The following is a 21939-nucleotide window of genomic DNA, read 5'->3' on the forward strand; positions in this document are numbered from 1 at the left end:
AGGTGCAGGCAATACCAAAAACTGGACCAATCACCTGCCTGAACCCACACCAGCCACACCATTTTGTGACAACTCTAGGTCATCATAAGTCCAAATGCAGTGAGTCCCTATCTTTTTACATACCAATGGGTCTTAATAGGCTCCTATCATGATCCAACTCAGAAATGTGCTTGTTTTGTGACCATACCAAAAATTGTATCTTCTCTTATATAATTTGCTTAGTTTGTTCTGACACTCCCCTCTCAGCAATGTAAGGGTCAGTGTGATTTCACCACCAAACCAGGTGGTTTTCCTCTGTTTTCCTAGCTCTTACTGTACTGTAGAGTGACTTGTCCTCTTGCTGTTTTTTTACCTCACTGTTGTTTTATTTAGGAACAGGTAGATAATTCTTTGAATATGTTTGCAACTCTGCATCCTGCCTTCTATTCCAGGTAAATTGCCACAGGTCAGAGACCTACATTTGGTCCCTACATGTCCTCTAACTTTCTCATCACTCAGAAAATAGGGAGCAGCTTTTATGTCTCTTTTACTGATGTTGCATTTCTGTCTGAGATCCTAGTACCTCAAATAACACTTGGGGGGTATCTACTAAAACTCAAATTAATCTGTTTTTGATTAAAATAAAGTATCCTAACTCCCATCCAAGAATGTAACTCACTTATCAATAATTCTTATTGAAGAAATTGGAGCAAAAAAACATTGTGACAAAATCGAGCTTCAATTCGCATCATGCAACTTTATCAAATTGACTCTCCGAAAACTCAACTTTACCAAATTGTTGCAGCAAAAACTCGATTTTATTGGATTATGGAATGAACACCTCATCAATGACATCTGCCATTGACTTCTACATGACCTTGGGAAGGTTTGAGATGGAGTATTTTTGGATTAGCAGCTTTGGGGTATAATAAATCTCTAAAAAAATGTTTTCCTTGAAACATTTGAGTTTTCCCCCTTTAAAACCTTGACCAGAAAGAAATTGAGGTTTAATAAATGAGCCCAATTATGTGAACTATCCCTTCATATTTTTAAAAAATGAGGAAAGATCGACCTGGCCCATATTGTTTTGTTGCCTTTTTGTTTTGTGATGATTATTCTAATTTCAGTCTTAATCACTTCTCACATACCACACATGGACTGACTGTTTTATAGACTGATTAAAACTGGTGCATTTTTGAGTTTGCTTAGTGTTACCGACTAATGACAAATATTCTCATGTGTACAAGGTCGGTAGCCAGACACCCATCTTTTTGATATTTATTTGAGAAGTGTTTTGTCAACTCTGATTCGTTTTTAGGTCATATGCAGCCTACACATTATTTTACGCACTGTATCTTTTAAAAAATAAATTGAAGACTCCTCCTACTTCTGTATATATATGTAAATAGTAGATTTGTGAAAAGAATTTAACTTTGTTGATAACTACAAAAGTAGTCTGAATGTTTTATTTACTCATAGCATGTACACCTTTAAAAGAAAGCATGAACAAACCTATAACTACTAGTTTATATTTGTAAAGTATTCAAAATACCTTCAGGTTCTTCCATATAGACTTCACCTAAAAGTAAAACAAAAAATGTGGTTAGGCATTTCACCTTTAACAACACATAAAGAGAGCTAGAGACAGATGATCAACCCTCATTGTAGCATTTAAGCTTATTTTGTCCTGATTGGGAATTAAAGAACCTTGTTCAAAACCAGAAGAAAAAAGTCTACCTAAAGTCTAAAGAACTGGTTCCCTACATGCAAGTTAGTTCTCATCTGACATATTCCTTTGCTCAATACTCTCTCAAATACGTCGGCAGTTTAGTTTTTATGATTTAAAAATATTTACTAATATGTGTAGTTTGAGTGTATTTACCTTCTGTCATTGACTCTGGTCCAAGTGGTACTAAAAAAGAAAACAAATATAAATGACTTGTACAGCTAATCTGCCATCCAAATAACAAAAAATGAAATGTACAATTCAAGAGAGAGAGAGAATGTTTCATTCACAAAACATATAAATTGTATACATATATGATGTCATTTAAAGGAAATTTTGTAATGTAAAGACAATTTCAGATCTAGGAACCCATAGCAACTCAACAGGTAGCATTTCTTGCCCTACTGTTGAAATCAAACAAATGGGTTGGCATGGGATACCAATCCTGGAGCAAACTTTATGGCTGTAAATATGGCTCTAAGGGGAGATTTATCAAAATTTGAGTTTAGAGCTTAATAAATAAAAACCCACCCATGTTTATTCATTCCTATGTGTTTTTTAGAATTGTCTTTATCAATGGGTGAAAGTTAGAACCATTTGATTAATGCAGTTCTAAAAATCCAATAGGAATGAATAGAAAACGCCAATTTACTAACAACTGAACATTTTTTTAATCTAAAATTTTGCATTTTTTTATGTCTGTAAAACTATAAAAATTTGAAAGTTATGAAGTAGAAAACCAAAAAAAACCCATTGGAATTTTTTTTAAGCCATTTGGTTTTCTGATTTTTTTTCACAGGTAATTGTTGGAAAAACATACATTTTTTGAGGTGTTTGAGATTTCATACATTTGAAACACCATTTTGAGATGGTCTCTGTGCTACTTCAGAGATCACCTGACCAGAAATACTGCAGCTCTAACTGTAACAGGAAGAGATCACCTAACTAGACATACTGCGGCTCTAACTGTAACAGGAAGAGATCACCTAACCAGAAAGACTGCAGCTGTAACTGTAACAGGAAGAGATCACCTGACCAGAAATACTGCAGCTCTAACTGTAACAGGAAGTGATCACCTGACCAGAAATACTGCAGCTCTAACTGTAACAGGAAGAAGTGTGGAAGCAAAATACCGAACTATTTCTGTTAATTGCCTCATGTGACCTAACATGTATACTGTAGTTTATTTGTGGGCACTGTGAATCCTAGAATTCCAAGGGACAATCCTTATTTTTTAAAATGCCAGTTTTCTATTTAGGATTACCCAATGTCACATACTACTAAAAAAGTATATTATTATGAAAATGGTTTATTTACATGAAGCAGGGTTTAACATATGATCTGTTTTATGCAATATCTTTTTATAGAGACCTACATTGTTTGGGGGGTATAGTTTTCCTTTAAGAGAAAATGTATTTGTGGTTTCAAAAACCTCTAAAACCACTAAAATGAGAAAGTTGATAAATGGACCTTCAAGGGGTTATTTACTAAATTCCAAATGGTAAAAACTTAAATTTTTAGAGGGAAAAAAAACTTTTTTTGAGATTTATTATATCCAGATGCTACAAAAAACCTGATTCTGAAAATCCAAATGCCTATGGATATCTGATCTGGACTGAAAATGAGTAGAAACAGAAACTCAAAAGCCATGGATGGCTTACAAGAATGCAATACCAAGTATATTGAATTAATAATAATTGTAATATGCAATTTTAATTGCATTTTAGGTAGTAACTGAGTAGTTGGATCATAGTGTTATGTCATGTACTCACCTTCTTCATTTGTCATTAATACATGTGGAGTCCCCCCTATGTATGTTCCTACAAAACACAATAATGAACAATAACAGATTTGTATTGGGAGAGGTAAAAACAAGGCTGTCATAATGCAATATTCAAATTCAGCCCTTAAACCGGTTTTGCCCACAACTGTTTATGACTAATGCTTGCCCTGATAGCCAGAAATAGATTATAATTAAGTTATGGTTAAATAATTTAATATAGCATGAAATTCCAGGGACAGTATGAGAAACATCTAGCCCACAAAATGATAAAAAGGAAAACAATAAATATATTAAACTCCTTTACAATTAAGTAAATAATTAAAAGTATAAATAATTTTCATTTATTATTTGGTTACTTATACTTGCCAGGTCTTAATTGCACTGGATGATGTGCTTCTATTGTCCATTTTCCTACAGACATGATAGAATTATTATCTATTATCAATACATTTTTTAGAGGGTCAACATATTTCACTGTACATAGAAGCATGTAAAGAGGGCACTTCTCAATAGAAATTACAACCTAAAAGGAAAAAGAAGGGTCAGTAAAGTGAGGGATGTGGTACTGAGTCTTACAGTTAGCAGGTGGCAATGGCATATAGTGTTATGTAAAAAAAATTCTGGACTAGATAAGGGAAAACATGAATCAAAGATTATTTAAAGCCAGAAAGTTGGATGTAAAGTGGGAGGTAAGTCCAGAGAGGAGGTAAAGCTCTAGTGAAGTCTTGAATGTGAGTATGTGAAGATGTAATGAAGGAGGAGATGAGGAGTAGATTGTTAGAAGAGTTTAACAAGTGGTTTGGAGAGACATGTAAGGTGGAGCAGAGTTGGATGTCAGGGTAACTAGTTTTAATTTCCTGAAGGGTAATGCAAACCAGAATGGCAGAATGGCAAAGCAGAAAGACCAGTGGGTAATAAATTGTAAAAACAACTGTGATAAGTACATTCACAGTCATACAAACTAAGTATAAGGCTATATATAAAATGAAAGCTATGTCGTTTATTTATACCTTTTTTTCCAGGCACTGGAGCAATGGGCTCTACATAAAAAACAAAGAAAGTGAATTAAAATTTTATCAAAAATCTTTAAAGGGGATCTGTCACCCAGTAATACAATTCTATATACTAAAAGTCCTTTTCAAAATAAACATTAGACTTGTATTCTTTTTTTTAAATAAAGCACCCATACCTGTCAATCATTTATTAAGTAAACCTTTTCTATGCCTTAATCATAGAGACAGACCAGGCAATTACTTTCACTGGCCATTCTGCACTTCCGAGATGTTACTGCACTCTCACATTCCCCATCCATCCTTAGTGTCTATAGTTGTGTAGCCTGTGCATGGGCATGCGTATCAGGGGGACCCATTCTGGCACATACAATTTTGGAAAGATGTAAAGCTTGCCTTAATAACAGTGTTCAAAATATAGTGGCTGCCTGCTTGCCGTGACTGTGAATTCCAGGACTGAAGGAAACAAGATTTAAATCTTTTGTATAGTATAATTAAAGTTTATTTGTTTTGACCCAATTGAAAAGGAATTATTTCATATTTGAAATATACTTGTTCCTTATAGACTAAGCTAAACCATAACATTTTGGGCATGTTTGAAATGCTGAATCGCTGCAAGTTGTATTTTCCCAGCAGAATCAGTAAGGCAAATGAGAATCAGATTTAGCACTGAACTGGGAAAGTCTTCTTAGTACAGTAGGTCTTAGATTTTTATTTTATTCCTGATCCCTTAGGACCAAAAGGTCCACATGTTGGTTTACTTTTCCTGGGGAAGATTCCACAGTTGTAGGAGTATGCTATAGAACCCCTGATGTAAGTGAGGATGAGGAGGCTAAGCTCCCAATGCAAACAGAAAAGGCTGCTAGTTTGGGAAAAAGAAATGATAATGGGGGAATTTAATTACCCAGAAATTGACTGGAGCAAAAACACTTCCAGGTCAGTCAATGGGAACAAGTTTATAAACTTGTTGCATGACAATTTTATGACACAAGTTGTTGAGGAGCCAACGAGAAATAAAAGCTATTCTGGGTATAGTGATCTCTAATAACCCAGAACGTATAGCAAATGTGCAAGTAATTCCCTTAAGGAATAAATGTAGAAGCATTAAGTGTCAATCTATGTGGCTTAATATAGAAGGAAATAAGTTAATATGAAAGAAGAGAAAGGCATTTAAAAACGACACGTCTGTTGGGACAGAAGCAGCATTTAATGAATATAAACATTATAATAAATGTTGCAAAATATCAATCCGGAAGGCAATGATAGGAAATGAGGAGTGCATTGTGGCTGAGGCTAAGACTAGCCATAAAAAGTACATTAATAATAAAAAGATGTGGGTTAAGAGTGTTACTCCTTTAAATAATGGTGCCACCATGGCTGTAACAGATACAGAAAATGCAAAATCACTTCCTTTCTTCAGTGTATACATAGAAGAGTTCCCAGGCTCACTTCATAGCTGCACTGGTGGCTCAGCTCAATCCAGTCAGTGGCTAACTCAGGATATGATTCATAAAGCTTTAATATAAATTTATGTAAACAAGGTGCCAAGGCAAGATGGTGTACACCCCTGGGTTCTAAGAGAGCTTAGTTTTGTTTTAGACCAGCCCCTATTTCTGATTTTCTCCTATTCGCTTTTATCTGGTATGTTAGCGATGGATTGGAGGAAATCTGATGTAATTCCAATATTTATAAAGGGATTACTATCTCAGCCTGGCAAATATAGGCCAGTAAGTTTGACATCAGTGGTGGGCAAATAATTTAAAGGCTTGTAAATGTTGTCCTAGTGAATGGCATTATGAGCAGCATAGCTTTATGATGGATAGGCCATGTCAGACAAATTTGATTGCTTTTTATGATAAGGCAAGTAAGATGCTGAACAGTGGGGGGGCAGTAGATGTGATCTATTTGGATTTTGCCAAATAATTTGATACCATGCCCCACAAACTACTGCTTTCTAAACTAAGGTCTGTTGGTTTAATGAAGTTGTTTGCACTTGGATAGGAAACTGGCTGTAGGATCAGGTACAGAGGGTGTTGTTAATGGTACATTCTCTACCTGGAGTAAGGTTCTTAGTGGGGTCCCTCAGGGCTCCGTATGGGGTCCACGTTTATTTAACTTGTTCATTAATGACTTAGGGGGAGGGTATTGTAAGTAATGTATCAGTGTTTGCAGATGATACCTCCAGCCCAATTAATTCCATCTAGGATGTGGCACTTGTAACAGGATCTTGACAAACTGGCAATCTGAGCAGCTAAGTTGCCTTAGAGATTCAATGTTGACACCTGGGATGTAAAAATATCCAAGCCACTTATACCCTTAATGGGGTCGCACTAGGCAAATCCATAATGGAGTCCTTGTAGATAATAAACTTGGCTGTAGCAAATGCATGCCAGTCAGCAGCATTAAGGGCAAATAAGGTCTGGAGCTGTATTAAAAGGGGCATCGATTCACAGGAGGAGGAGGTCATTCTTACAGTATATAGAAAAATGCTAAGGCCCCATCTAGAATATGCCGTACACTTTTGTTATCCAGTGCTCAAACATGACATTATTGAATTAGAGAGGGTACAGAGAAGGTCAACAAAGCTGGTAAAAGGTATGGAAAATCTTTGCTATGAGGAAAGACTGGCCAAATTGGGATTGTTCACACTGTAGAAGAGGCGCTTAAGGGGTGATTTGATAACTATGTATAAATATATAAGGGGATCATATAATAATCTCTCTGTAAGGCTTTATTTACCAGTAAGTAGGTCTTTCCAGCTGACGTGAGATCACCCATTCTGATTAAAAGAAAGGCGGGTCCTCCTAATTATTCAGAAGGGTTTTTTTTACAGTGAGAGCTGTGAAGATGTGGAATTCTCTCGGTCTTACAGGCTGATACATAAGATAGCTTTAGGAAGGGGTTGTATGGCTTTTTAGCAAGGGAGGGAATACAGGATTTTGGAAGATAGCTCATTTTGACTTCCTCTGGATCAACTAGCAGTTAGGCAGGTTGAACTTGATGGACGTGTCTTTTTTCAACTTAATTTGCTAAGTTACTATTTTATTGTTTTTTTTACTGGTCTTTATATATGGTGTATTTTGGGAGCCCAAAAACAAAAACAAATAGTTCTTCCTTTGCACACAACAGTTTTATTTCCAGGTATTCATAAAGCTCCAACACATTGCATCATTACCACCAGTCTCTGTCCCAGTGGAGCTTACAGTTTAAGGTACCAATAGAAAGCACACACAGACTAAGGCCAATTTTTATCAGGAGCCAATTAACCTGCCTGTATGTTTTTGGGGTTTTGGGGAAACTGGGGTATCTGGGAAAAACCCACATAGACATTGGGAGAACATAACAGTGATACTAACATTCCATTAAAAGAAGGAGTTTCCAGCATAGAAGAGACCCGGAAAAAAAACTTTAGTGTATAAATGATTCCCAACTAGTGTATTAAGTGTGCCCAATATTTTTACTGTCTTTGCCATTTTTTAAAACTCATTTACAGCATTCAATATCCTAATTTTCAAAAAGTGTCTGTAAATTTATGTATGGTTGACAACAATGAAACGATCATGGTGGCACAGTTGACTTGCTGCAAAAGCAGCCTCTGTACATTTTAAAACCTTTAAACCAAGATGACTTCTAATGATCTTCCAGTATGCTCAAAGGGTATTTAAGAAAATGGTTTATATTTTGTCAGTTATCCATACTCACTCCCGGTATACTTTACAGGTCCTGATGGCAAATCCAGTTCCACTATCCATTCATCTAAACATAACAAGAGGAATAAGTTACCTTAGATTGAATAGACTGAGGACCAGATTTAGTAAAGGGGAGCTAAACCTACATTTCTTCTAAATAATTTTGCAATTTCCAGGTTTAGATCTGTTAGCAGCCTAGAGTACAGGATCCAGTGAGATCTGAGAGTAACTATAGATGTGTGGATAGAGGACAGCATCTGTAGTGGTTCTAATTTCCAAACAAAAATCAATCTAAGAAGGTACAGTGTTTTTGGAATTATACTTTTGTTTTCAGCTGTGAATCCCAGTAGGGGAATTAGAGAGGGAAATACTATGTGTAATATGTAGAGCCCAAGAGTTTTATTTTGTTCTGTTAATGCTCCTGTTTTGTCACAAAGGGCCAGATTCAATTCAGTGTGAAAAAATGATCTCACGATTTATCATGTGAAAAGTCATGGGCGAGATTCAATTTGAGGAGAAAAAACTTTTCTCCAAATTCAGTTCTATTTTTTTCCCATAGACTTCAATTTAGTTTTCACATGATAAACTATGAAATATAGTTTTCTAAATTGAATTGCATCTGAAATTGGATCCCGTCCTGGCTTTTTCATGTAATAAACCTTTTTCTCACTGAATTGAATCTGGCTCAAAGTCTGGAAATGTACAAAATAGACTGACTTTTTCATGCTAATGAACTGTTTGTCTGTCTGATCCTGCATACACTTTTTATTCTCCTTCACATATGAAAACATTTACTTTCAGCCTTCACACAGTGCTACCAAACCAAACACAAGTTTAAATTATGAATCTATATATTTATTTGAATGCCTGTGAGATATTCCTTCTGCCAGTGGCTCATAGTGAAAGTGAAAGAGAGGGCTTTTATTGCTGAGTGTTATGCATTTTAAGGGGCAGATTTATTAAGGGTTGAAGTGAATATTCAAATTGAAATTAAAATTTTTGAAAAAATCTTTTTGGTCAAAACTCTCAAATTCAATTGTGAATTATCCAAACTCGATTTGAGTTTTAATTTGAATTCAAATTTCGAAATTTATCATACTCTGGCCCTTTAAGAACTCTAGTTCAACTATTTGCCACCTTAAACCTGCCTAATTGCTGTATAAGTCAATGGGAGAGGTACAGGGATCAATTTGGTGATGTTTGCAGCCTTCCTGACATTTCAGAGTTTTTTAAATTCAAATTCAATTCAAGTTTTCAGGTCGATTCAAATAGTCTGAGCTGAGAAAATTCGATTTCATTAATACATTTTTGAATTTATGGGAGTTTTAAAAAACATGAATTCAAAATTTGACCCTTGATAAATATGCCTCTTAAGTGTATTGTACTTTTTACTCACCAGTAGTGCCCGGGAGTTGTGCTATTGGTGCTGGACAAGAAAAGGACAAAAAAAATATGAAAATCAGTTCAGTTTGGGTGTTTTTCTTCTTTTTGTACTGAAATTCAGGCAGCTGCTCGTCGTTTACAAAAGTAATGTTGTAAATAATAATAATGATAATAATGACAAAAGAAAATTTAGAGACAAATTTAGCAAAATGTGTGAGCTCCCCACATAAAACTCACCCACCCATTTATTCCTCTTGAATTTTTAGAAGTGTATTTATCGATAGGTGAATGTTAGGATGCACCATCTGTTAAATATGCTAAGTGCGTTGTTTTTTGTGGTAAACTCTAATTTCACATTTTGATAAATGTGCCCCTCACAAATGTGTCAACCTGCCAAAAAGCCTCTTTGTGCTGACTCACCCTGATTTCCTGACAAAAATAGAACTAGGGTTCTATCGTACAGTTTTCTGTATTACCTTTCTTTACTAAAATTATGCTGGAATTAAAAAAAAAATTGGAAATTTGTTTAACAAAGTGCAAAATTCTGTTTCCTGTAGGTTTTTTTGCTAATTCTTTGCTTATTCATAAATAGTTCTTTTTTGTTTTTAAAATCTTTGAAACAATTGTTTTTGCCACCAAAAAAATGTTTTCACTGCATCAGAGAAAATCAGTTAAAATTTTAATTCCCTTGCCATGCTATCTACTATTTTTTCATGCAATTTTTCATTATTCTACTATGCCACACTATCAGTAGATAGATAATAATAAGATTAAGTAGTTCCAATAATATTTATTCAGCTTTTATTCAGGCAACTGGTTAAACAAAAGAGAGAAGAATTTTGAAGAAACCAGATGTAATCATTGGCTTCCAGGTAACAGTTTTGCAGATTCTGTTTGAGTATGTATTCATATTTTCTGATGTAATTACCAGCCTTTAAAAAGCAAAAAATAATGAGTAACAATAATCTGTAAACATACTTCCTTCATATACTGTTTGCTCTGATGGTGGTCCTTGACCTTGCATAATTATCCATTGTCCTAAAATTCAATTAAAGAATAAAAAATGCATTATTAGTAATGTATTAACTTCAAATTGTCATATTATGTCAAGTTGTCTTATTTTACTTATTGTAACTTCTTATTGAATTTCTTATTGAACTTATTGAATTTCCTACACATTGTCCAAGTTTTGCTATTTTAAACACTTGCCCTTATACAGTTTCAGTCTATTTATAAATAATTTTGTCCTCAAAAAAGTCATAGACTTGTTGGAATTTAGATTTATTGTTGTGATGTTTCTATATTTATTTTCATTTTTGTTTTAATGAATGTTCTACTCTATGAGGCCTACAGAATTTACTAACATTTAAATTTTTTCAAGAATCACATTTTTTCTCTAAAAATTTGTTTTTTTTATTTTTCAAAAACTCCAAAAAAATTTGATTTATTAAGTGTAGAAGCCACGGAAATCTCTAATACAAAACCTTTGGAAATAAAAGCAGCCTATTGGACCTTTTTTTTTTAGCCATTCCGATTTTTAGAGGTTTTATGATATTTTTGTGCTTGTAATTGTCCAAAATCTTTAGAGGTTTCAGATATATTCATATTTTTTGGATTGCTTAGCATTTTTTGTGTTTGTACTTATTTTATTCAGACCTTTTAATAACTTTTATGGCATTCGTGATTTTAGAAAGAAATTGTTTAATCGTGGTTTTAAAAAAGCTCTAATACAACTAAAATTCAACCTTCTCAGTTCTAATTTTAAAGTTTGTAAACAGGCTCTTCAATTACTAAAGTGATAAAAGTAATAATTGTCCTGCCATGCTAGGGAGTTGAAAAACAGGTGCTACAAATATAACACCCATTTATATAAAATAATGTATAGCAATTCCAAAACACTATTTAAGCATATCACAAAATGCTTTATACAGGACACTGTATTTTTTTTTACTCCCCTTTTACATTTGAATGTGGTTTATGGGTAAAAAAAAGCTTGGAGACTGCTGCTTTAGTACAACCCTTTAGATTAAAGATTTAAACTTCGACTCCTAAAAGCTGCCAACCATTTTTTCATTCCAAAAGCCAGTTCTGGTAAATTGCATCAGATGTCAAGACAAGACATTCAGGCAGGGATTTCAATTAACACTGTTTGTACAAAAGACATGACCAATATTAAATTGGTCCCTTACTGTTTTGATGTCATTTTTGTTCCTATATTTCAATTTCCTTTTGATTTTATTGAAAAACAATATTCTATTCTTCCAGAAAAATTTTATAGTCAGTGAAACTAGAGATCAGTTTATGCAATTTATTAACAGACTCTTTAATATCAAAACAAGATTTTAGAATTACCTGTCATGCCAGGCATTGCAAAACCAGGTGCTATAAAAATAACACAGTTATTTGAAAGAATTACTTATAGTAATTAATAAATATAGAATTTGATATTTAGAAAATATATATAGTAAGTATAGAATTGTTTATAGTAAAAACACTCCACACCAGTCAATATATATTGTAAATACAGAATTGCTTATAGTAAAAACACTCCCAACCATCTTTCATCTTTAAGTTATTTCTTACATGGAAGTTTTATCTAAAATTGAATTTAAAATCCATTTAATATAGGAAATTAACAAACACATCATTCGGCTATTTTTGTATACTTTAAATTACAATTTTGACTATTGCAATTAATTTTATTTGATGATCTACTTGATAATCTCTGAATAAACAATTAACCCAAACCTCAAAGTAAATGCAAAATTTGTGCTTATGAGTGTAAAACGTCTATATTTTAAGGGACATATTTATCAAGGGTCAAATTCAAAAAGACCAACTGAAATTAGGTCAAAGTTTTTTTGGCCGAATAGGTCAGTTTTTGATCGAATAGGTCCATGTTCTCCCAAATTTGAATCGTACGAATAGAAGTAATAGTGCATTTGATCGAATTCGAATCAAAGTTTTTCCCCAAAGTCCACCAATTGACTCCAAGTAAGTTCTAGGAGGTCCCCCCATAAGCTAAACAGCAATTCGCCAGGTTTTAGATGGCAAATGGTCGAAGTCTAATTTTTAAAGTGATAGTACCTGATAAATTTCGATATTAGAATTTTAGATTTTTTTCAAATTCAAATCGAATTTGGACTATTCACTATTCGAAGTACACAAAAAATAGCTTGAAATTTGAATTTTTTGAATTTGAAAATTCACCTCGACCTTTGAAAAATCTGCCCCTAAGTATAGAGTAACCCTCATTTTAATCATCTTGGACCTCAATCAAAGCTGCATGCTTGATAAATTGAAAACCCCCCATAAAATAACATGCTGTTAGGTGATTCCAATGCTACCTGATATATGGGAACCCCCTGGCCTTTAGTACTAGATGGACCAGTTACCACTAGCTTACCTGGTTCTGCTGGCTGCATGATATGTTCTATTAAGAAAAAAAAATATCAGACTGAAAACTTGGCAAACAAATAAATTATGTATATAACCGATGGTCCCTGACACTATAAACCAATCTTGTTGGATACTTAGGAGCTAATTTATCAAAATCAGAGTTTGCGGGGGGAAAAGGGGAATGCAGGGAAAAACACTAACCAAACTTATGCAACTGTTTTCTTGAATGCTAGCTTATTTAAAAAATAAAAGAGACAAAATATTCCTGTGCATGTTTTTTTCCTGAAAAAAGAGTTGTGTGCCAATGGAAATCACATTGTTCCATTGATTTTTAATGAGGCTGAAAAACTTGAATGTTTTTATTAACTGAGAAAATAAATAAATAAAATTGTTAGAGAATATTCCCCTTGACTTATATATACTGTAACCTTGCCACCTTTGAGGTTTCAGAAAATACTCGCACTTTTTACATTGCATTTATGTTTTTCACCACATTTTTCTCAAATAGAAGAAACAAGTCAATTAGATTATTGAAAAATCAGCTCCTTAATCTTGGAACATTCATACAACAGAATTTCTTGCTGCATTGTTTTACTTTATAACTACATCAATGCAGATTGTATCAGGCATGTGCACTAACACATTGTGCTGGGTGCTTATTGTAATTCATGTTCCCCAAACATGGGCAGACACAGAAATCATACACAAAAGTATTTAACTTGATGCCATGAATATAATATACTATTATGGTACAATATTCTATTAATAAAACTCTGTACATTTTAAATGGTCCAGCTATAGGGCCCTATCTCTGTCTATAAAGAATCTGTTTGTAGTGAGCTCTAAACTCACACTTTCATGAATCTGCCCCTCTTATACAGTAGCTGTATCCACATTCATGTACATTTCAATTATGCCTGTCCCAACCCTGCTTCTGATATCAGAAACTGATTGCTGCTATTGATCTATTTTCACCAGCCCTACCCCCTTCAGTGATATAAGGAATGCGAGGGTTGGGTACAGATATATAAATCATTGAAACTTATCGGGTCAGGTTCGATTGTGTTAGACTCAGTGCCCTAATAATCTGATATGCAATATGGTTAATTAATAATAAAATACTATGATTGAAATAACCCTGAATGCCAGAGTCAATATTGGAAACATCTAGCCTATAAAATACAATAAGTGGAAAGGGGAACAATAACTGTAATAATCTCCTTTACACTTAAGTAAATATTAATAATAAGAATAAATCAATTTTGTTTATTTGGTTATTTATACTTGCCAGTTTTTAATTGCACTGGATGATGTGCTTCTATTGTCCATTTTCCTAAGTACCAGACAGATATTATAGTATTATTATTTATTATCAATACATATTTATAGAGGGTCAACATATTCCACAGTTCTGTACAACAGAAACATGTAACAAGGCTCCTGCTCAATAGAGATTACAACCTAAAAGGAGAAAGAAGAACCAGCAAAGTGAGAGATGTGGTACTGAGTCTCACTGTTAGCAGGTGGCAATGGCATATAGTGTTAAATAATGACATGCTGGACTAGAAGCGCAAACATGAATTAAAATATTATTTAAAGGCAGAGATTAGGCGTTAAAGAGATGAAGAGGGGAAGAGTTAATGAGGGAGGAGTTGAGGAGTAGATTCAGAGTAACAAGTGGTTTGGTGAGTACTAGGAGAGACATATAGGTGAAGCAGAATTGGAAACTACTGTAAATGTCAGGGTTATTAGTTTTAATTTTCTGAAGGGTGATGGAAACCAGTGTACAGAATGGCAGAATGGCAAATCTGAAAGGCCAGTGGGTTATACATATTTGCAAAAACTGTGATGAGTTAGAGTCATGGAAAGTAATTATAATGCTATATAAAAAATTATTTTTGTAGTATGGGTTTCTATGTCATTTCTTCAGTTGGTTTATACCTTTTTTTCCAGGCACTGGAGCAATGGGCTCTACAGAAAAATACAGAAAGTAAAAATTTATTTTATCAGAAATCATTATAGGGGATCTGCCCCAAATTTGTAAAACTTGACACAGCAAAATGATAAAATTATAATTTGAATTCAAATTTATCATTTGAATCTTAATAAATATGTTCCTATGTGTCCAATATTTCAACTGTCTTAGCCATTTTTTATAACTCATTTACAGTATTTACATTTTCAAAAATGTCTGTAAATTTATTTATAGTTGACAACAATGAAAAGTGACAAAAGCAGCCTTTGTAAATTTTAAAACTTTTAAACCAAGATGATCTTTAAAATGATATCCCAGGTTACTCAAAAGGTATTTAAGAAAACTATATATTTTGTAGATTATCCATACTCACTTCCTGTAAACTTTGCAGGTCCTGATGGCAAATCCAGTTCCACTATCCATTCATCTAAACATAACAAAATGAATGTTACTTTAGATTGAATAGCCTGACTCTGAGAATGTACAGTGTCTGTGGAGTTATAGTTTTGTTTTCAGCTGTGAATCACAGTAGGGAGTATTAGAGAGAGGAATACCCTGTGTTTTGGAAATGTACATAACAAATTGCCATTTTCATTCAAATGAACTCTGTGTCTGTCTGATCCTACTCACACTTTTTATACTCTTTCACAGATAAAAAATTTACTTTCGTCCTTCTCTTACCAAGCCAAACATAGGTTGAGTTATAAAATCTATATATTTATTCTTGAATGCTTGTAAGATATTTCCTATGTCAGTGGCCACTAGATTGTTGAAGGAAAGGGCTTTTATTGCTGAGTGTTATGTATTTTCAGTGTATTGTATTTGTTACTTACCAGTAGTGCCAGGGAGTTGTACTATTGGTGCTGGACAAGAAAAAGGACAAAACAAATTATGAAAAAATCGATTCAGTTCAGGTGTGTATTCTTTTTTGTAATGAAATGCAGACAGCTGCTCATAGTATACAAAACTTCTCTCATGTTGTAACAGGACAAAAGAAAATTTAAGGACATATTGTTTTGTTTTTTTGTGTGGTGATCTCTAATCTTACATTTTGATAAATCCGCCCCTGACAAATATAGAATTAAGGTTCTATAGTACAGTTGCATTTCTCTACTAAAATGATGCTGAAATTTTAAAAATTGGCACTATGTTTAACAATGAGCAAAATGCTGTTTCCTATAGGTTTTTTGCTGTTTTTTCTAATTCTGTGCTTATTTAAAAATCTTTAAATCTTAAAATCTTTGAAATAATTATTTTGCTACCAAAAAAGTTTTCACTGCACCACCAGTTAAAATGATTATTCTCTTTTTTTTGTAACTTAGATTTTATTTATTCTTGCAATAAAGTACATGTTTAACAGCATATGTATCTTTGCCTTGTTTGTACAGTATTGTCATTTATGTTGAACACAAATAATCAAATCTTAAAATGATTATTCCCTATTTTCAAATAGTTTACCATTATTCCAATATGCCACACATTCAGGGGATAGATAATATAGTGAATAAAGTACCCCCTCTTGTAAAAAATAAGGATATTATAAGTTACAGAGGAGTTTCATGACCATATAAAAACAGTCGTTTTTATAGTGTTTTTATACAGGTTATGGAACTCCGAGGTGACTTCTAATATCCTCATATTTTGCAGCTGGGGGTACTTCATTTATTATAATACACAAGTTTCAATGAGTCATGTGACTGAAATGACATCAGAACTCACCGTTTATAACTGATGACATCAGAACTCACCGTTTATAAGGATATAATTTACAAGATATTCATGGCTTTTGTGCATTATAATAATATTAAATAATTCCAAGAATATTTATTCAACTTTTAGGCAGACAGCTGGTTACAAAAAGAAGAAGAAAAGAATAAACCAGATCTAGTCCACTGGCTTCCAGTTGATAGTTTTGCAAATTTTGCTTGGGTACGTACATATATTTTCTAATGTAATTATCAACCTTTAAAAAGCAAAAAAATAATAAATAGTTATAATCTGTAAACATACTTCCTTCATATACTGTTTTCTCTGTTGGTGGTCCTTGACCTTGCATAATTATCCATTGTCCTAAAATTTAATTAAAGAATAAAAGAATCATTATTAATAATGTATTAACTTCAAAGTTTCACAGTTTTTCATGTTGTTGTACTTTACTTATTGTAACTTTGAATTTCTGACACATTATCCTCATTTTGCTATTTTAAACATTTGATCTCATTCAGTATCTTACTATTTAAAAAGAATTTTGACCTAAAAAAAAATCGAAGACTTGCTGCAATTGTTGTGATATAATTTCTGTTTTTATATTAATTTTAATTTTGATTTTAATGAATGTTCTACTGGGGTATAAGGCTCCATTTTGCTCTGTAGCATGTTTGCTTGTGCGCAGGCGCAGGATTGTGCATTCTATTGCTGATCTTCGGCTCTCGCTGCCTGTGGTCGCGTCTTTTTGCTCTGCACCATCACGATGCGTCTTGAAGCTTGGTGCCAAAGCCTTCCCCTTAAAAAGTTTGGGCACTGACACTCTAGAACTGACACTTTGTACTAGAGTTAGCACAATGCTGAAATGTTAATAGGATTTTTTCAACATTTAGGTGTCAATTTATGATTTCAACTTCAGCACCTGAAGCTGCCAAAAGTTTTCTTTGTCCCAAAAACAATTGCGGATAAAATGCAGAAGATTGCCAAGGTTTTTTACATGAAACTCAGGTCCTTAGTAAATTCACAAGGTTTTTTATTCAAGACTTCTTGTATAGAAAGCCATGACTAATCTTACTGTTTTTGTTATTTTTGTTCTCATTCAATGTTCTGTTTTTCTTTTCAATGTTCTGTTTTTATTAAAAACTGATTAATGATATTCTGTTATTCCATAAAAAATTACAGTCAGTGAAACTAGAGATCAGTTTAGGTAATTTAATAACAGACTCTTTAATATCAAAACAAGCTTTTAAAATTACCTGTCATGCCAGTCGTTGGAAAACTAGGTGCTACAAAAATAACACAGTTATTTAAAAGAGTTGCTTATAGTAATTTGAAAACACTCCAAAACATTTATATATATATATATATATATATATATATATATATATATATATATATATGCATTAAAAAGGGCAATGCATCTTTCATCTTTGAGTTTCTTGATGTTTCTACTGTTTTTTAACAAACTATTTCCTACATGGAACTTTTAGAAAAATACATTTAGAGGCCGATTTATTAAAGGTTGAGTTGTTTTTCCACAAACACAAAAAAATTGAGTTTTGAGGGTAGTTTTGAGGGTATTTTTGAGTTAAAAGATTTTTTAGTTTAATAAAAACTGGAATTTTTCTAGTTTTTTTTTGAGATTTATTATACTTCGACTCTGGATATAGCTTGAATCTGAAAATACACCATCTAAAACCTGCCAAGTCATGTAGAATGGCAGAGATCACTTGAACCATTTGAAGATGTTAATAGCCTTCATGATATTCAAGTTTTTTCATTGGCTTTCGCTCGAAAACTAAATCAATTCAAGTGATTTGAGGGTTTTTTGCTGAAAACTCAATTAACTTGAGTTTTCAGGTTAATTGAGCTGATTCGAATTTTTTGTTAAATTAGAAACCATTTCAGTTGTGAGTTCATTCGATGTCTAAAAAAGCTCACATAGCTCTAAAATTCAACCTTTGGTAAATAACCCCTTACAATTTATAAAATACATTTAGGGGTTATTTACCAAAGGTTGAGTTTTTTTTTTTAGAGTTTTTTTTTTACCTCGTTGCAACACAAATGAACTCAGAACTAGAATGAACTTGAAACTCAAATCTTTTTATGTAAGAAAAAACTCAAATGGCAAAAAACAGAGTTCTAGTCCCGCAACCCAAAGACACGAATTAATCAAGTTTTTGTCAAAAAAAAGCCTCGAATAGCTTGAATTAGTTGAGTTTTTGGGCAAAACTCTCCAAAATAAAATAAAATATATCATTACAATAGGGGGCATATTTATCAAAAATTTGAATTCAAAAAGACCAACCAAAATTAAGTCAAAGTTATATTTGGTCGAATAGGTCCATTTTCGAAAGAATAGGTCCGTATTCGGCTGAATTCTAATTGTAAGAATCAAAGGAATAGCGCATTAGAGCAATTTGATGATTAGTCCACCAACTGACTCCATATAGGTTCTAGGAGATCCCCCATAGGCTAGAACTGCAATTCGGCAGGTTTTAGATGGCGAATGGTCGAAGTAGATTTTATAAGAGACAGTACATGATAAGTTTCAATATTCGAATTTTCAATTTTTTTTCAAATTTGGACTATTCCGTAGTCGAAGTACACAAAAAAATAGCTTGAAATTCATTTTTTTTTCATTCAAAAATTCACCTCGACCGTTGATAAATCTGCCCCTAGGTGTTTATTGACTTTTCCACTTATTACTGGTGCTTACGAGTCTAACATTTCTGTATTCTAAGTATACAGTAACCCCTATTTTAATAATCTTGGACATCTAGCAAAGTTGCATGTTTGATAAATTAAAAAAAACCCCATAAAATAACATGCTGCTACATGATTCCAATGCTACCTGATATATGGAAACCTCCTGACCCTTAGTACTAGATCGACCAGTTCCATTGGCTTACCTGGTTCTGCTGGCTGCATGATATGTTCTAAGAAGAAAAAAAAATATCAGACTGAAAACTGAATAAATGATTCAGATAGCTCATGGTCCCTGACACTATAAACCAATCACGTTGGATACTTAAGAGCTAATTTATCAAAATCAATTTTTCGTGTGAAAAAAAGTGAATGCAGGAAAAAAATGCTGACAAAACGCATGCAACTTTTTTCTTGAATGCTAGCTTATTTAAGAAATAAAAGAGACCCAATATGCTTGTTTGTATTTTTTTTTTGAAAAAAAAGTTGCGTGCCAATGGAAATCACATTGTTCAATTGATTTAAATTAGGCTGAGAATCTGGAATGTTTTCATTAACTGAGAAAATAAATAAATAATATTGTTAGAAAATATTCCCCTTCACTTTTATACAACCTTGCAACCTTTCAGAAAATACTTCTTTTTTGCATCAACAGGCCAGATGTAACAGGCCAATGTAATTATTGGTAAATCATCTCCTTAATCTTGGAACATTCATGCAACAGAATTTCTTGCTGTATTGTTTTACTTTATAACAACATCAATGCAAATTATATCAGGCATGTGCACCAACACGATGTGATGGGTGATTATTGTCAATCATGTTCCCCAAACATGAGCAGACACAGAAATCATACACAAAAGTATTTAACTGCATGCCACAAATATACTAGTATGGTACAATATTCTATTAACAAAACTCAGTTTTAAAATGGTTCAGGTATAGGGCCCTATCTTTGTCTATTATTTGGTTATTTATACTTGCCAGTTTTTAATTGGACTGGATGGTGTGCTTCTATTGTCCATTTTCCTAAGTACCAGACAGACATTATAGTATTAATATCTATTATCAATATATATATTTATAGAGGGTCAACATAATTCACCAAACTGTACATTAGAAAAATATAACAAGGTCCCTGCTCAATAGAGATTACAACCTAAAAGGAGAAAGAAGAGTCAGCAAAGTGAGAGTGATGGTATTGAGTCTCGCTGTTTGCAGGTGGCAATGACATATCAAAGTCCAAAGTTATCTCAATATTTTATGAAAAAAACTCAGACCAAATCCACACAGGTTTTTTTGGCTCATTTATTAATACGCTTTCACAAAAATCTTGTTTGCTGGGAAATATCCGACAAAATCTTGAAAAATACAAATTTTACGGAGTTACCATTGGAAAAATCAGATTTTTTCAGATTTTTGCCCAAGAACCCCAAAAACCTCAGATTATTGCACAAAAACCAGCGCAGATCAAAAAATCTTTGGGACTTCTCCCATTGACTTATATGCAACTTCAGCAGGTCTGAAAAGCAGGATTCAGACTTTTTCCATCCTCGGGGGAATAATAAATTCCGAAAAAATTATTTATTTTTTTTCCCACTAAAAATTCAGTTTTTATATAAAAAAAACTTCACAAATTTAAAAATAAAAGACATGCTGGGCTAGAAGGGAAAACATGCATTAAAAGGCTATTTAAAGGCAGAGATTAGGAGGTAAAGCTCTAGTGAAATTTTGAATGTATGTGAAGAGTTAATGAGGGAGGAGTCGAGGAGTGGATTATTAGAGTGTAACACGTGGGTTGGTGAATACTAGAAGAGGCATGTTGGGTGGAGCAGAATTGGAAACTACTTTGAATGTTTAGTTCTAATTTTTTGAAGGGTAATGGAAACCAGTGTACAGAATAGCAGAATGGCAAATCCGAAAGGCTGATGGGTAATACATCTTTGTAAAATAAAAAAAAACTGTGATGACTTAGAGTCATGGAAAGTATGTATAATGCTATATATATAATTATTTTTGTTTTTACGGGTTTTTATGTAATTTCTTCAGTTGGTTTATACCTTTTTTTCCAGGCACTGGAGCAATGGGCTCTACAGAAAAATACAGAAAGTGAAAATGTATTTTTATCAGAAATCATTAAAGGGGATCTGCCACCCAGACAAACTAAAAGTCATTTTCAAATTAAACATTAGAATGGAATTCTTTTTTTTTTTTTAAATAAAGCACTCATACCATAAAGCTGTAAATCATAAATTACATACCCCTCTGCTATGCCTTAGTCAAGTAGGCGGGACAGACAATTACTTTCACTTGTCATTCTGAACTTCCTAAATGTCACTACACACTCACATTGCCCATCTGTCCTCAGTATCTCTAACTGTGTAGCCTGTGCAAGGACATAGCATCAGATCCTCCATTCTGGCACATAAACAACACTTTGGGAAGATACAAAGCTTGCCGTAATGGAACGCAGTAATGATTTTTATGGTTTACTTTTATAAATTACACTGTTTATATTGCAAATAATTTACTTTACCATTTAAAATTTTATTCTTGAGCAAACAAATATATTTTTTAGCTGTAAT

At 33.1% G+C, this 21939-nt stretch overlaps 1 protein-coding gene across 13 annotated transcripts in view; it reads right to left on the reverse strand.

The window, feature by feature from the left end:
- Positions 1–21939, reverse strand: part of LOC108696888 — a 369929-nt gene that overhangs the window by 301298 nt on the left and 46692 nt on the right. For 9 of the 13 annotated variants that reach the window (XM_041569828.1, XM_041569827.1, XM_041569830.1 and 6 more), the window contains 19 exons: positions 21415–21444; positions 20339–20383; positions 19561–19587; positions 17905–17934; positions 16955–17014; positions 15778–15807; positions 15318–15371; positions 14911–14940; positions 14258–14302; positions 12977–13003; positions 11923–11952; positions 10549–10608; positions 9584–9613; positions 8201–8254; positions 4499–4528; positions 3855–3899; positions 3478–3525; positions 1862–1891; positions 1532–1558 (listed from right to left, as the gene is read on the reverse strand). In XM_041569828.1, coding sequence (XP_041425762.1) covers positions 1532–1558; positions 1862–1891; positions 3478–3525; positions 3855–3899; positions 4499–4528; positions 8201–8254; positions 9584–9613; positions 10549–10608; positions 11923–11952; positions 12977–13003; positions 14258–14302; positions 14911–14940; positions 15318–15371; positions 15778–15807; positions 16955–17014; positions 17905–17934; positions 19561–19587; positions 20339–20383; positions 21415–21444 — 732 coding nt within the window. The remainder of the gene's footprint in view (positions 1–1531; positions 1559–1861; positions 1892–3477; positions 3526–3854; positions 3900–4498; positions 4529–8200; positions 8255–9583; positions 9614–10548; positions 10609–11922; positions 11953–12976; positions 13004–14257; positions 14303–14910; positions 14941–15317; positions 15372–15777; positions 15808–16954; positions 17015–17904; positions 17935–19560; positions 19588–20338; positions 20384–21414; positions 21445–21939) is intronic. The other 4 variants (XM_041569825.1, XM_041569824.1, XM_041569829.1 and 1 more) reach the window with 4 other exon arrangements.

The sequence above is a fragment of the Xenopus laevis genome, chromosome 7L (assembly GCF_017654675.1).
Source record: "Xenopus laevis strain J_2021 chromosome 7L, Xenopus_laevis_v10.1, whole genome shotgun sequence".
Lineage (NCBI taxonomy): Eukaryota > Metazoa > Chordata > Amphibia > Anura > Pipidae > Xenopus > Xenopus laevis.